A 15,124-nucleotide genomic window follows, 5' to 3' on the forward strand; every position below is an offset into this window, starting at 1 on the left:
TATATATATAAATTATGTGAAGAGCTGGTATGGTGGCACACATAAGTGAATTGGGCAGCTAAGGCAGGAGAATTGCAAGTTTGAGGTCAGCCTCAGCAATTTAGAAAGGCCCTAAGCAACTTAGTGAGATTCTGTCTCCAAAAAAAAAATAAAAAGGGCCTTGGATGTTGCTCAATGGTTAAGCAATCTCTGGTACCAAATATAAATAAATAAATAAATAAATAAATAAAGTAATGAGAAAACTTAGCTTCTTTCTGACTTTCCATGGCTGCTATTATTTCTTGGGCAGTGTACTTGCAATAACAGATTATTCAGTTTTTGAAATATTGGCAGTGATAGTTATCTTTATTGACAAAAGAAAGAGAATTTATTACAGCACAGAACATACCGAACATAGTACATTATGGCCCTGGGAAGAAAAAAATTAACATAATTGACAGTTTGGATAAGCTGAATTAATAAAAATAAACAAGCTCAAGAGGCAGCAAGGGCAATGGAGTACATTTAGGAATGAAAATAGTAATATATTTCTATTTGAAACTGAAGCTAATGCAACTGAGGATGGTTATTATGGGTTAAATGTTTCCCTCCAGATCTCATATGTTGAAGTGTTGTCTCCACAACTTAAGGGTGTGACCTTATTTGGAAAAAGGGTTATAGAAGATGTAATCTGTGAATATGAGGCCATGCTGATAGGCTTGGTCCCTAATTCAATATGACTGGTGCCCTTACAAAAGGGTGAATTGGCAGACTATTATGAGAACATGAAGATGGCCATCTACAAGGTAAAAAGAGAGGCCTGGAACAGAGCCTTACTCCCACCACTTAGGAGGAACCAACCTTCTTAATACCTTCATTTCAGACTTTAAACCTCTAGAACTTTGAGACAATAAACTTTTGTTAAGTCACCCATTTTGTTGGGCAGTCCTAGTAAACTAATATGATGGTTTTGTAAGGTAAAGTATCAGTTTACTTTGTATAATGAATAATAGAAAAGGATATAGGATTTATTTTATAATATATTTATATTAATATATTTCTAGAGTAACTGTGTTAGCTTTTCACCACTGTGACCAAAATACCTGATAAGAACAACTTAGAAGAGGAAAAATGTATTTTGGGGTCATGGTTTCAGAGGTCACATTCTGTGATCAGCTGACTTCATTGCTCTAGGACCCACGTGAGGCAGAATATCATTGCGAAGGGCAAGACAGAAGAAGCTGCTCAGTTCATGGCAGCCAGGAAGTGGGGCCAGGGGACTGGGAACTAGATAAACCCTTCTAGGGAATGTCCCTGGTGACTTACTTCAATTCTCAAGCTATGACCTACCTCCCAGTAGCCCATTCAGCTGTCAGTGGATTAATCCACTGATGAGGACAGAGCCCTAACCACTGCCTAAAAGCCCCACCTCTGAGCCCCACCTCTGAGCCTTGATGTATTGGGGATCATGCTTCCGATACTTGAACTTTCAGGAACATTCCAGATCCAAACCATTACAAAAACTAAAAGGTAATACATAGTCCAGTATTCCTACTGTGTGGGAAACACTTATTTTTCACTATGTACAGGTACATGCTATTCCAACTTTGATACTGGAGGTCATGAAACAAGAAAATTCTACCAAATAATATATGGAGACTATCTGGAAGATTAGAGTTTTGTCCCAAAGACAAAAGTTGGGGAGTTTGAATTATAGAAAGCTCTTATTAATTTGGATACCAAGATTTTGTAACTTTGGATAATTTAGTGAATTTTACTTTCTTTACATTGGTCACATTAGAAATGATTTAAAAATAGACTATTTTGAAGAATTTTCCACTGTCTGAAAGCATCACGTGTTAAAAACTGACATGCTGAATTCCAGTTGTCACTAGGCTAATAGTGGCTGTCTAAACCCTAATCTCTCAATACACCCTTTCTCAAAACCTGTAGACTTAACAAAAGGAGTACAAGTAAACCATTCATGAGATTACTCTTTTAGTATTGCTAGTAGACCAATGATACCCCAACTTTTAAATTTTTTGTAGGAAGAGAAAGAATCAGCAAATTTCCAGAGTTCCTGTTGCTCCTGCAATCATAGACAGTGGGCAGGGGAGTCTTTGGAGAACAAGGGGAGCAGGAAACTAGGAAGAAATACAGTGGTTTTTCATAGAAGTAAAGTAAAAAAAATGTAAAAAGTTAAAAATCAGCAATTCACAGCATTGAGGATGGAAAGGGAATGCGAAAGTGAGCAGTCCCGAAGCGGGCAGTCTTGGCAAAACATTTGTTTCTGCAGGAAGGAAATAAACAGCGGTGGAGACTCTGCTCAGACACCTGGCAGTGAGGGAAGAAGAAAGCAATGAGGAAAATTAGGTATTCTGCAAAAATGAAACAGAACTGGAAGACATGTCAGTTCCTCCTCTTCAATCCTAATTTATTCAACCACATGTATGAAAGAAACTGAACTTCACTATATGACCAGAAAGTAAGATTTTGGTGCACGAAGTGCTTGGAAACAGGAAAAGGTCTCAAAATAAATTATGAGGTGACCAAGGGAGAATGCAATGAAATGAAAATTTATTATGTCATTAAAAAAGACATCAGAAGGGCCAGAGACAAAGTGGTTAAAAATGGAAGATAGGTAAAGAAGATCCAACATGCATGTGATTAGAATCCTTAATGAAGAGAAAACATTTGAACCAAATAATATTTGAAAATATTTCCAGGAAGACTTTTGGAAATAAGAGAAAACCTAAGTCAACATGTCAAAAGGGCCTACTGTGTTCCTGAGAAAACTGACTCAGAATAATCAGCTCCAAGGTGTCTCACAGTAAAACTTTGAAAACTCCTAGGCTTACCTCTTGCTAAAGGGACTCATTATCCTTGCTTTCCCTTTCTCTACCTTAAGCAGAGAAACTATTTTTAGATTGTAAAGAACAATCCTTAGGCCCTTCAGCAAAAAACACAAATTACTTCAGGGTTGAAGAAATTAACCTGGCCTTAGACTTCTCAAGGGAAGCATACCAAAATCAAGGCAAGAGTGGAATAATATTTTTAAGAGACTTAAGCATAGACATTATGGGCCAAGGATTTTATATCTGGTTGTTCTTGAGATATCCAGGCTATAGAGAAACATGTAGAAACTCAGGGACACTGCCCATGAGTCCTTTCAGAGGAATCTGTGGACTATAGTTTTCAATATGTGGTTCCCAGACCAGCAATGTCTGCACCACATGGACACTGATGAGACAAGGGTATTATCAGGCCCAGCTTAGACCTATTGGGTCAGAGAGTTTGGGGTGCAATACATCAGTTTGTGTTGTATTGGTCATTCTCATGCAACTGTACAAGAGAATGAACTTCTTCCAGCAAAGTGATAATGAGGAAACTGGCATAAAACTGACAGTGAATATTGATATTGATTATAGATATTAATCTAAGACATGATTAAAAATATGATTGGGAGAACATTATGTAAAGCAGCATATGTATTGCCAAAATGAAAAGAATACAACTAAAAAGGGAGAGGATAAGAAATAGGGACAGAAAAAAGTGGAGTAAGGTCATTGTTACATTAAGTAGATGTCAGAAAATACCATCCCACCCCCTTATTTATTGGTGCATTATAATTATACATAACAGTGGGATTTGTTATATTCATACATGCACACAATAAAACAGTATAATTTGATCAATTTCATTCCCCAGTACCTTTCGCCTCCCTTCCTCTGATTCCCTTTTTCTAGTCTACTGGTCTCCATTCTATTTTTTTAAAATTTGTTCTAATTAGTTATACATGACAGTAGAATGCATTTTGACACATTGTACACAAATGGAGCACAACTTATCATTCCTCTGGCTGTACATGATGCAGAGTCACACCAGTAGTGTAATCATACATGTTTATAGGGTATTGATGTCTGTCTCATTCTATCATCCTTCCCATCCCCATAGCCTTACCCCTCCCCTCCCTCCCCTCTGCACAATCCAAAGTTCCTTCATCATTCTTCCCTATCCCTTGTCCCCCACTATGGACCACCATCTGCTTATCAGAGAAAAAATTTGGCCCTTGGTTTTTTGGGATTGTCTTATTTCACTTAGCATGATGTTCTCTAGTTCCATCCATTTACCTGCAAATGCCATAATTTCATTTTTATTTAGGCTTTGTAATATTCTATTGTGTATATGTACCACATTTTCTTTATCCGTTCATCTGCTGAAGGGCATTTTTATTGGTTCCATAGTTTAGCTATTGTGAATTGAGCCACTATAAACATTGATGTGGCTGTGTCATTGTAGTATGCAAATTTTAAGACCTTTGTATAAACCAAGGAGTGGAATAATTGGGTCAAATGGTCGTTCTATTTTAAGTTTTCTGAGGAATCTCCATACAGCTTTCCAGATTGGTTGCACACATTTGCAGTCCCACCAGCAATGTATAAGTGTACCTTTTCCCCCACATCCTCTCCAGCACTTATTATTGCTTATATTCTTGATAATTGCCATTCTGACTGGAGTAAGATGAAATCTTAGCGTAGTTTTGATTTGCATTTCTCTAATTGCTAGAGATGGTGAACATCTTTCCATATGTTTGTTGATCAGTTGTATGCCTTCTTCTGAGAAGTGTCTGTTCAGTTCCTTAGTCTATTTATTGATTGGGTTATTTGTCTTTTTGGTGTTCAGATTTTGAGTTCTTTATCTTAGAGGTTAGTGCTGTATCTCAGTGCATGTGATAAAGATTTTTCCCATTCTGTAGGCTCTCTCTTAACGTCATTAATTATTTCCTTTGCTGAGAAGAAACTTTTTAAATTGAATCCATCCCATTTATTGATTCTTAATTTTACTTCTTTTACTTTTGGAGTCTTGTTAAGGAGATCAGGTCCTAATCTGACATGATGAAGATTTGGGCCTACTTTTCAAGTGCCTAAGTCTTTGAGTTGATTTTTGTGCAGGGTAAGATAGAGGTTTAATTTCATTTTGATGCTAAGGATTTCCAGTTTTCCCAGCACCATTTGTTGAATAGGTTATCTTTTCTCCTGTATGTTTTTGTTGCCTTTGTCTAGACTGAGATAACTGTATTTAAGTGGGTTTGTCTCTGTGTCTTCTACTTTGTACCATTGGTCTACATATCTATTTTGGTGCTAATACCGTGCCATTTTTGTTACCGTTGTTCTGTGGTACAGTTTAAGGTCCAGTATTATGATGCCTCCTGCTTCACTTTTGCTGTTAAGGATTAATTTGGCTACTCTGGGTCTCTTATTTTTCCAAGTGAATTTCATGATTATTTTTTCTACTTCTATGAGGAATGTCATTGGGATTTTAATAGGAATTGCATTAAATCTGTATAACAGTTCTGGTAGTATCTCCATTTTGACAATATTAATTCTACCTATCCAAGAGCATGGGAGATCTTTCCATCTTCTAAGGTCTTTTTCCATTTCTTTCTTTAGTGTTCTGTAGTTTTCATTGTAGAGGTCTTTCACCTCTCTTGTTGGATTGATTCCCAATTATTATATTTTTTTCTTTTTGAGGCTATTGTGAAATTCCGAATTTCTCTTGCTGTGGATTCATCGCTTATATATAGAAATGATTTGATTTGTGGGTATTGATTTTATATCCTGCTACTTTGCTGAATTCATTTATTAGTTCTAGAAATTTTCTGGTGGAATTTTTTGGATCTTCTAAATATAGAGTCATGTCGGCAGACAGTTTGAGTTCTTCTTTTCTTATTTGTATCCCTTTAATTTCTTTCATCTGATTGCTCTGGCTAGACTTTCAAGGACTATATTGAATAGACATGATAAAAGAGGGCATCTTTTATCAGTTTTTAGAGGGAATGCTTTCAATTTTTCTCCATTCAGAATGATGTTGACCTTGCGTTTAGCATAAATAACTTTTACAATGTTGAAGTGTTTTCCTACTATCCCTAGTTTTTCCAGTGTTTTGAACATGAAGGGGTGCTGTATTTTGTCAAATGCTTTTTCTCTGAATACTGAGATAATCATATGGTTCTTGTCTGTAAGTCTATTGATATGATGTGTTATATTTATTGATTTCTGTATGTTGAACCAACCTTGCATCCCTGGGAAGAACCCCACTTGATCGTGGTGTACTATCTTTTTGATATATTTTTTGTATTCAGTTTTCCATAATTTTATTGAGAATTTTTGCATCTATGTTCATCAGAGATATTGTTCTGAAGTTTTCTTTCTTTGATGAGTCTTTTTCTGATTTTGGTATCAGGGTGATACTAGCTTCATAGAATGATTTTGGAAAGGTTCCCTTCTTTTCTATTTCATGGAATAATTTGAGGAGTACTGGTATTAGTTCTTCTTTGAAAGTCTTGTAGAAATCAGCTGAAAATCCATCTGGTCCTGGGCTTTTCTTGGTTAGTAGGCTTTTGATGGCATTGTGTGTTTCATTGCTTGAAACTTATCTATTTATATTGTGTATGTCCTTTTGATTCAGTTTAGGTAGATCATATGTCTCTACAAATTTGTCGATGTCTTTTGAGATTTTCCATTTTATTGAAGTATAAAGTTTCAATATAGTTTCTAAATATCTTCTGTATTTTGATAGTGTCAGTCATGATATTTCCTTTTTCATCACAAATTTCAGTAATCTGAGTTTTCTCTATCCTTCTTTTCCTTAGTGTAGCTAAGGGCTTATCAATTTCTTTATTTTTTCCAAGAACCAACTTTGTTTTGTCAATTTTTTCAATTGTTTCTTTTGTTTCAGTTTCATTGATTTCAGGCCTGATTTTAATTATTTCCTGTTTTCTTTTACTTTTGGTGCAGATTTGTTCTTCTTTTTCTAGGGCTTTGAAATGTAATGTTAGGTCATTTATTTGTTGACTTTTTCTTCTTTTAAAGAATGAGCTCAATGCAAGGAACTTTCCTCTTGGCACTGCCTTCATAGTGTCCCAGAAATTTTGGTATATTGTATTGGTAATTCTCATTTACCTTTTTTTAAAATTTTTTTTTATTTTTTATTGTTGGTTGTTCAAAACATTACAAATTTCTTGACATATCATATTCCACACTTTGATTCAAGTGGGTTATGAACTCCCACCTTCACCCCACTCATTTACCCTTAAGATTTTTTTTTCTCCTCCCTGATGTCAGAAGATACCAAAGCTGTCAAAAAAAAAATAGTGAAAATTAAAGGGAAGAAAAAAGGACATAATTGGTTAAGGTAGCCATTGGAATAACTCAATTAAATACAGAAATATGTGGTCTAGGATTGGGAGAAAACGTTGCGAGAGGTGTTTATTGGTACAGTGGATGAAAGTAAAATGTAGACTATAGATTAAAAACTATTAGCCAGGCACAGTGGCACATATCTGTAATCCCAGCGGCTCAGGAGGCTGAGGCAGGAAAATCCAAGTTAAAATTTATCCTCAGCAACGGCGAGGTGCTAAGCAGCTCAGTGAGACTCTGATTCTAAATAAAATACAAAAAAAGGATGGGGACTGGCTCAGTGGCCCAGTGACCCTAATTGAATTTCTGATATCCACCCCCCCTCCCCCCCAAAAAAAAGAAAAATTCAACAAATGTAGTGAATTAACTTTCCTATGTACGTATATGAATACACCACATGAATCTCAACATTGTATACACCCACAAGACTGGGATCCTATTTAAAATAAGATATATTCCATGTTTGTATAAATATATCAAAATAGATTCTACTATCATGTATAAACAGACAAATAAAAAAGAAAAAACGTATTGCATCAATGGTAACTTGGTTGGTAATTATGATGTGAGTTTTTAAGAAAATATTCTCATTCTTTAAATTTTTTTGTAGTTTTAGATGGAATAAATGCCTTAATTTTATTTTTTTATTTTTATGTGGTGCCTAGGAGGGAACCCAGTGCCTCACACATGCTAGGCGAGTTCTCTGCCATTGAGCTACAGTTCCAGCCCCAAATTCTCATTCTTAGGTTAATAGTGAAATAGCATGATATGTGTAGCCTATTCTCCACTATTTTATAAAGTGCTGTATATGTTTTAGAGAAAAAGTAAATGTGGCAGAATGTTAAAAATTAATACACAGGAATACTATTTTTACAGATTTAATTTGTTTGGAATTATTCCAAAATAGTTAAAAAAAAAAAAAAAAAACTTATGCCAGTTAGCCATTCCCAGTTCAATTATTTGTTTAGGTACTGAAGTTCTCCATTATGTAGAATTTTGATAAATATTTGGATAAAACAAACTTTCATTTCTGTATAATCTGTACTTAAGGCTGTCTGTTATCTCAACTGATTTGAATTTGTGAACTTTTACAGGATAAGACAGACAATGGTGACTAGTGTTGAAATTGAAAGAAACAGATTGTGTTCTTTTTAGAATCATGTTTATGTTATAAGCGCAAGGTTTGACACTAAAATTTAAAATTTTGAAATTGCTTTGTTTTTCTTAAATTATTTAAAAACATAATTACTGTTTATATACAGCATGTAATTTGAAGCTAACCAGAGATGAAAACATTCGGTTATTCCCATTTCTCATCCTGTAATTTTTTCATTATTTACTATAAACCTCATGTAGACAAAGTAGAAAAACTTTTGTATTGACTATGTAAGCATTTTGCTCTGTACTACAGAACTCAAACAGAAAATCAGCAAACGTCTAGTTGTTTCTTTTTAATATATCAAAACGTAGGGAGCTAAGGTGAACTAACTCAGGGTGGAAATAATAAAGATAAATACAAGTGGTATTTTCTAATATTTTAAATTAATTTCTACCAGCTAAATTTCCAACTTTAAACAGTAGTGAAGTACTGGTTTTTTTTTTTAAGATATGGATGTAATGAGGCCTTTGATAAATGAGCAGAATTCTGATGGGACATCAGATGAGGAGCATGAGCAAGAGCTCCTGCCTGTTCAGAAGCATTACCAGCTTGATGGTCAAGAGGGCATTTCGTAAGTGTGATGGCTCACATGTCTCCCTTTTCTTTTAATTCATATTCTGTATCTTCTATAGGCAAGGCATTTGACCAGATACTACAGATGACAGAAAGATGAATAAGAGGTAGTCTTCACCTTCAAGGAGTTTATAGTCTATTTGGGAAAGAAAAAATAACATTTAAACCACTGAATAGTATATACGAATGACTGTAATGATATATCAGTTGCTATGGGTGATGAGAGAAGGGAGATCTGATTGCTATGGTTAGAATTAGATAGTAGAAGGCAGTAAACACTATCAAAGTGGGAGGTATAAAAAAAGAGGAAAACCGAAAGGTTTTTCAAAGCTTTTTTTTTGATTCTTGATAATCATTTATAAGTTCATATTCTAATAATAATTTAGTGATTAAACAAAACAACATGAAATTTGATCATAAGAGTATATGCTGAGAAAAATTTAAAGCTTTTTTTGTTTTATAGTTTGAATTTTGTGCTATTCTTCCTAGTTTCAATGCATTTCTTCTTAATCAAGAGATCTTCAGTTGCCTCCTAGAGACTGTTTTTAGGCTAAATCTCTTAAATAATTCACAATGTCCAAATATTAATTGTTAGCTTACCTGATGATACATATAACTGTAAAATTGTGTGTTGTTTATTTTTAATTAACTTTCTCTTAGATTGATAATACTACACAAAATATGTTTAGTACCATGATTACATAGTAGTGCCCATAAATTTCTTACAGCCTAATCTTCAACCTTGTTCTGAAAATCATAGCAGCTAAATATCTTATGAGAAAATTGCTGTTTCTTTATTAATTTCCCATGTGTAAACCACTTTCACTTAAATGTCTCATTTAATCTCCACAATAACCCTGTCTTTTCCACTTTTAAGTAGCAAAGACAGGATGTGAATCACATGTAACTAGTAGAGAAATGGAAATGTTTATTTGGTTCATTACTTAGATTAATTTCCAGTTCTAATATAATAGTAAAATCATGATCATGTGATTTTAGTAGTTTTTCTTCTAAAATGTTTAACTCCTACAATTTTTACTTTTTCAGATTTTTACAAACTCTTATGCATCTTCTTAAAGGAAATATTGGAACTGGCCTTTTAGGACTTCCATTGGCAATAAAAAATGCAGGAATAGTGGTAAGTCTTATCTTTGTAAATATCCAGTAAAGATATAGTTGTCAGCAAAAATTAATGTAAGCTAACCTCTAACCTCATCAAATATAACTTGGTCATGTAACATTTATTTGGTCATTTACCTGTTGTATTGATAAGATTACATGAACTATAATAGTGAGATATAACAGAACCAAGAATTACTATTTTATTTCTGCTTAATTACTTATTTGTAATATTTAATCAACTTCCTCCCCCAAAAAACATGACACAGATCTTTCCAGATACTTATGTCTTATTATTATTTTGGATTTTATAGCAAAAAATAGAGCAGATTATTTGTAGCATGTAACTCAGAAGAAAGTATTTAGTTTTAAGCTTTAAAGAAAAATAATAAAAAGAGTCACAGTGTCTTAAAACAGATATATAAATAGCATTGTTAGAGAAAATTATTGTAATTTCAGAGAGCTTTAATGGGGAGAATTCTTTTTGTAGTAATACAACTGTAGCTAGCTTTTAAAAAATTGAGTATTTTCTTTAAAAGTTTTAACTATCATCTTTTTCTGAGTTTGACTGTTTTGTGAACCCTAATTTTAAGTAACTAAATATTTCCAATTATAAAAATAAACTTTGGCATTAGTGTGGCAGTGACTGAATAATCTGGTCATCATTTTAATTTTAGTAAATAAAGACTTGAAAATTTTGATATATCATTTTAAAAATAATCATTTGCTAATCAAAATTCCTAACAGATATAGAAGGGTTTCAGAAAGGAATCTGCAGTGGATTGCCTAAACCCTAGTTCAATATTGTGCTTCTTAGTCATTTAGATAATAATATGTGATTGCATGTATTATCAATGGTGGGACACTAGTAGTTGTAGATTTGCCATCTAATGTTAAATGTGATATTGTATTCCATTCTCCTATGCTGAATATCTATACATTTATTGGTTTAAGGAACCAAGTCTATAAGATGGAATTACACATGGTTGTCTTAAATATTACTTTATATTCTTCCTATATCACGTATCTTAATTTTCCATTATGCATATGACTTTGTTTTGTCCAATGAGTGGTTTTTCAGTTAAGCAAGTCCCATTAACCCATTGCTTATAAGAGTTCTCAACTTTTTAAAACTTAAAATGTTTAAGCTCTCTAAATTTTCTCTCCCACAGCTTGGACCAATCAGCCTTGTGTTTATAGGAATTATTTCTGTTCACTGTATGCACATATTGGTACGTTGCAGTCACTTTCTATGTCAGAGGTAAATGTGGATTTGTTAAGTCTATTTAATTTATTTTAAAGCTATGTATTTAGAGTTCAGATCATTTCATATTTATACTATGCTTTGAAACCAGAAGTTATATTCTCTTTAATTTGTTTTAAAGACAAATCTAAGATAACAATATATGGAAAAAGGTAGCATTTTACATGATGTAAGTGCTGTCAGAATGTGTTTACAGTCATGCCTTGGTATCTTCAGGGAATTGGTTCCAGGATCCCCATTAACACCAAAATCTGCAGATACTTAAGTTCCTCATATAAAATGACATAGTACTTGCATGTAATCTCTGTTTCTCCTCCCACATACTTTAAATCCTTTTTAGTTAATTAATACCTAATACAATGTTAATATGCAAATAGTTGTACAGTATTGTTTGAAGAATAATGACAAGAAAAAAGTCTTTATTACAGATGCATTTTTCCATGTATCTTTCATGCATAATTGATTGAATGCATGGGTAAGGAATGAATGGCTGTAGAGGGCTGACTGAACCTATCTTATTAATGAAATATGTTCTTCTTAGTGAATGAGTTCTTTTATTTAGTATAAATGGAAAGAATCAGGGAAGATATAAAGACAAAATGGAGATAGCACAATGGTCTTCAGTTTTTAATAATTCAAATTTCAGGTACAGTACCTCTTGTGCACATCACAGCACTGATGTGTAGGTTTGTAGATAGTCAAGAAGGTCATATATGCTTTTTAAATTTTTTGTATCATGAAATGCTTCTACTGGACAATAAAGCAATTTTTTGAAATTAATATCTTCTAGTATACCAATATTCTAGTCTTGACTTGCTTGTTATTGTTGTTGTTAAGTGTTCTTTAAGGTGGCTGAGTTATTTATGATGTTCAGATAACAAGGCATACGGAAAAAAGAGAGTGGAAGAGACTGGAGAAATAATTCCCACCTCATGGAGCTATATTGAAAATTAAATGAGATAGTTTATGTGAAAATATATTGTACAGCTCTGTACAGATATATTATTAAATAATGTTCTAAAAGTGTAATAATTTAGATATGTACAGTATAGTTGATGTTTTTAAGTATTTGAAACATTTAAATTAGCAAAGTACTAATATGTTTTCTGAATTCTACTGATACACACACACACACACACACACACACACTCTGTCTCTCTCTCTGTCTCACTCTCTCTCTTTAGCAGTAGGTGAAAATTTATTTGCTGGAGAAAAGGACAGATCAGATTTTAAAATTTCATGAGGTGTGTTTAGGAGTGTGCAGATTTTCAAATTTTGAAAATCCTATCAATGCATAGCCTTACATTTATTAATTCCCATTTATTTGATGTTCTTTGTAAGGAATGGTTTATGGACCAACTTAATATTTTTCTTCTTCCTGTGTCTGCATGTCATTGGATTACAGGTTTAAAAAGTCAACATTAGGTTATAGTGACACTGTGAGTTTCGCTATGGAAGTGAGTCCTTGGAGTTGTCTTCAGAAGCAAGCAGCATGGGGACGGTAAGTACTTGCTATGTTTTTAGTGTCTAGTTGTTCAAATTATATTCATGTGTAAGTGTTTCAGTCTGATAAAACACATAAACAAAAGTATAATAAAAGTTGAGGGATCAAAATAAATAACCTTTAGAGTTAGATATGGGTCAAATCTCAACTCTACTATTTTCCGTTTTATGGTCTTGGTCTAATTATTCATATCTTTGGTTTGGCTTTTTCACTATGAAGTGAATTTATGATAATACTTTACAGAATTATTGTAGTAGATTAAATAAAATTTTATTTACAAAGCATCAAGCCAGCCAATGACATAATCATGTTCAATAATTTTTCAACAAAGGAAAAAAAAGGAGAAAAATATGACTACCTCATTATTTCAAATAAAGCTGTGCATAAGACATCTCATGTTTCAGTACATTTTAACATAAACTTATTTTATTGTCTTATTATTTAAATGTAACCATTGGTGGACACAGTGAATATAAGCTAGATGAATATAGGAATAGAGTAAGGAAGTGTAAGTGATCAACAGAGTGCTAACTATGGTACCAATGAGTCATGGGAATTATCAGAAAAGAAAAAGCAGTGTTAGTAGAGTAGCTTGTGGTTTAATGTAGCCTTTCTGGAGATTTTCAGAAAGTTAGATTTGTTTATGAAGTTCTCAGTGTTCCTAATTTACAAGTGGAAGGAAGAAACAATCTAATAATCTAGGGACTTGCCTCCAGAAGCTAGAATACCAAATAAATCTTTCTTCTGGCCCAGACTAGAGACAGGTTTTCCCCCCTGTTCTATGAAGAATGGCTTTTAGATAGAAGTGGCTGAAATGCTTGTTGGTGGTACACTAAAATCAAAGGTGGATGAAAAGATATTAATGGAATACTTAAAACACTTCTAATATAATTCATGGTAGAAAAGAAACTTGAATTCATTTCATGGTTACAATTCATGGTTACAAGATAAATTATAAATAAGATCCCTGAAGAGCCATGGAGAATGGGAGTTATAACAAGAATGAAAACACGCAAGGACCTTCCAGTTTTAGATGGAAGAAGAAAAATACAGATTTTTTAAAACATTGTTAACATTGATGGTCAGAGAAGAGACTGTAATGAATTAATAAGTGCATGCTGTAGTAGTCACTCATTATTTCTAGATCAAAAATGAAATATGGGGTATAAATTAACAATATGTAGGTAAATTTATAACTTGAAAACTCCCAATAATACCCACTTTGCTTAATGTCTCTGGTAATATTCTTTCCCAAATTGTGTATACTATTTACAAAGTAAAACTTTCTAGAGCATCTCACTAAATAATAAGAATGGAGAAAAGTTACTGGAAAGGTTTCTTATGTTATTACTTAGGGCTCTATTCCTAATCCTCTTACATTCTGTATTCTTATTAGTAATTTGGATAGTAACAAGCATGTTCATCATATTTTCAAATGATGTGAAGTTAGAAAGGGTGGGCCATACTCTGAGAAAAAGTTAGAAAGGGTGGGCCATAATCTGAGAAAGATCTTGAGAAGTAGGAGAGATGGGCTTAATTTGAAAGATAAATATTTTTCATGAAATCATTTTATAAGTAGATTTCCTTAAAATGTTAAATTTCAGAAACAGGTAATGATATAACAATATTGGGCTTTTAACTTAATTTCCATCAAACTCTATAATAATTCTAGTGATATATTGATAGTAAATAAATGATCTGTGTAGGAAATAAATATTTGATTTTTTTAATTTAAAGAGGTAAAATATATAAAATATTTTAAAAGAGAGATTAACATATATTAAGTTTTCACTAGCTTTTACTGATACTTATTTGTGGATATCTCTTTTAGGAGTATGGTTGACTTTTTTTTGGTGATAACACAGCTGGGATTCTGCAGTGTTTATATTGTCTTTTTAGCTGAAAATGTGAAACAAGTGAGTATTTTTATTCAGTTCGTGAACTCTAATGTCCTACTAGTAGCATCATATTTCTTCTATGGGAGCCATGGTTGAATATGAAAATGTATTCTTTTCATAAATTATCATTTGTAAATTTTTCTTTAGTCTTCTGTTTTGCAATTTGGATTTTTGCGATTGTTGATTGTTTTAGTCAGCTTTTTCACTGCTGTGACTAAAAGACCTAACAAGAACAATTTTATAGGAGGATAAGTTTATTTGGGGGCTCATGGTTTCAGAGGTCACAGTCCATAGACAGTTGGCTCCATTCCTTAGGGCTCAAGGTGAGGCAGAACATCATAGTGGAGAGAAGAAGCTCACATGATGATCAGGAAGCAGAGAAAGAAGCCTCACTCACCAGATACAAAATATATACCCAAGGCACACACC

The 15,124-nt window shown here is 33.1% G+C and overlaps 1 protein-coding gene across 4 annotated transcripts in view; it reads left to right on the plus strand.

Annotated features, from left to right (window-relative positions):
• Slc36a4 (solute carrier family 36 member 4) overlaps window positions 1–15,124 on the plus strand; it is a 49,171-nt gene that overhangs the window by 6,186 nt on the left and 27,861 nt on the right. For 3 of the 4 annotated variants that reach the window (XM_015489991.2, XM_048796031.1, XM_048796030.1), the window contains exons 2-6: window positions 8,785–8,908; window positions 9,958–10,048; window positions 11,202–11,290; window positions 12,699–12,794; window positions 14,629–14,713. In XM_015489991.2, coding sequence (XP_015345477.1) covers window positions 8,785–8,908; window positions 9,958–10,048; window positions 11,202–11,290; window positions 12,699–12,794; window positions 14,629–14,713 — 485 coding nt within the window. Of the gene's footprint in view, window positions 1–8,784; window positions 8,909–9,957; window positions 10,049–11,201; window positions 11,291–12,698; window positions 12,795–14,628; window positions 14,714–15,124 lie in introns of those variants that run through there. The other variant, XM_048796033.1, reaches the window with a different exon arrangement.

This window comes from Marmota marmota, unplaced genomic scaffold (assembly GCF_001458135.2).
Source record: "Marmota marmota marmota unplaced genomic scaffold, marMar, whole genome shotgun sequence".
In the NCBI taxonomy this organism is placed as follows: domain Eukaryota; kingdom Metazoa; phylum Chordata; class Mammalia; order Rodentia; family Sciuridae; genus Marmota; species Marmota marmota.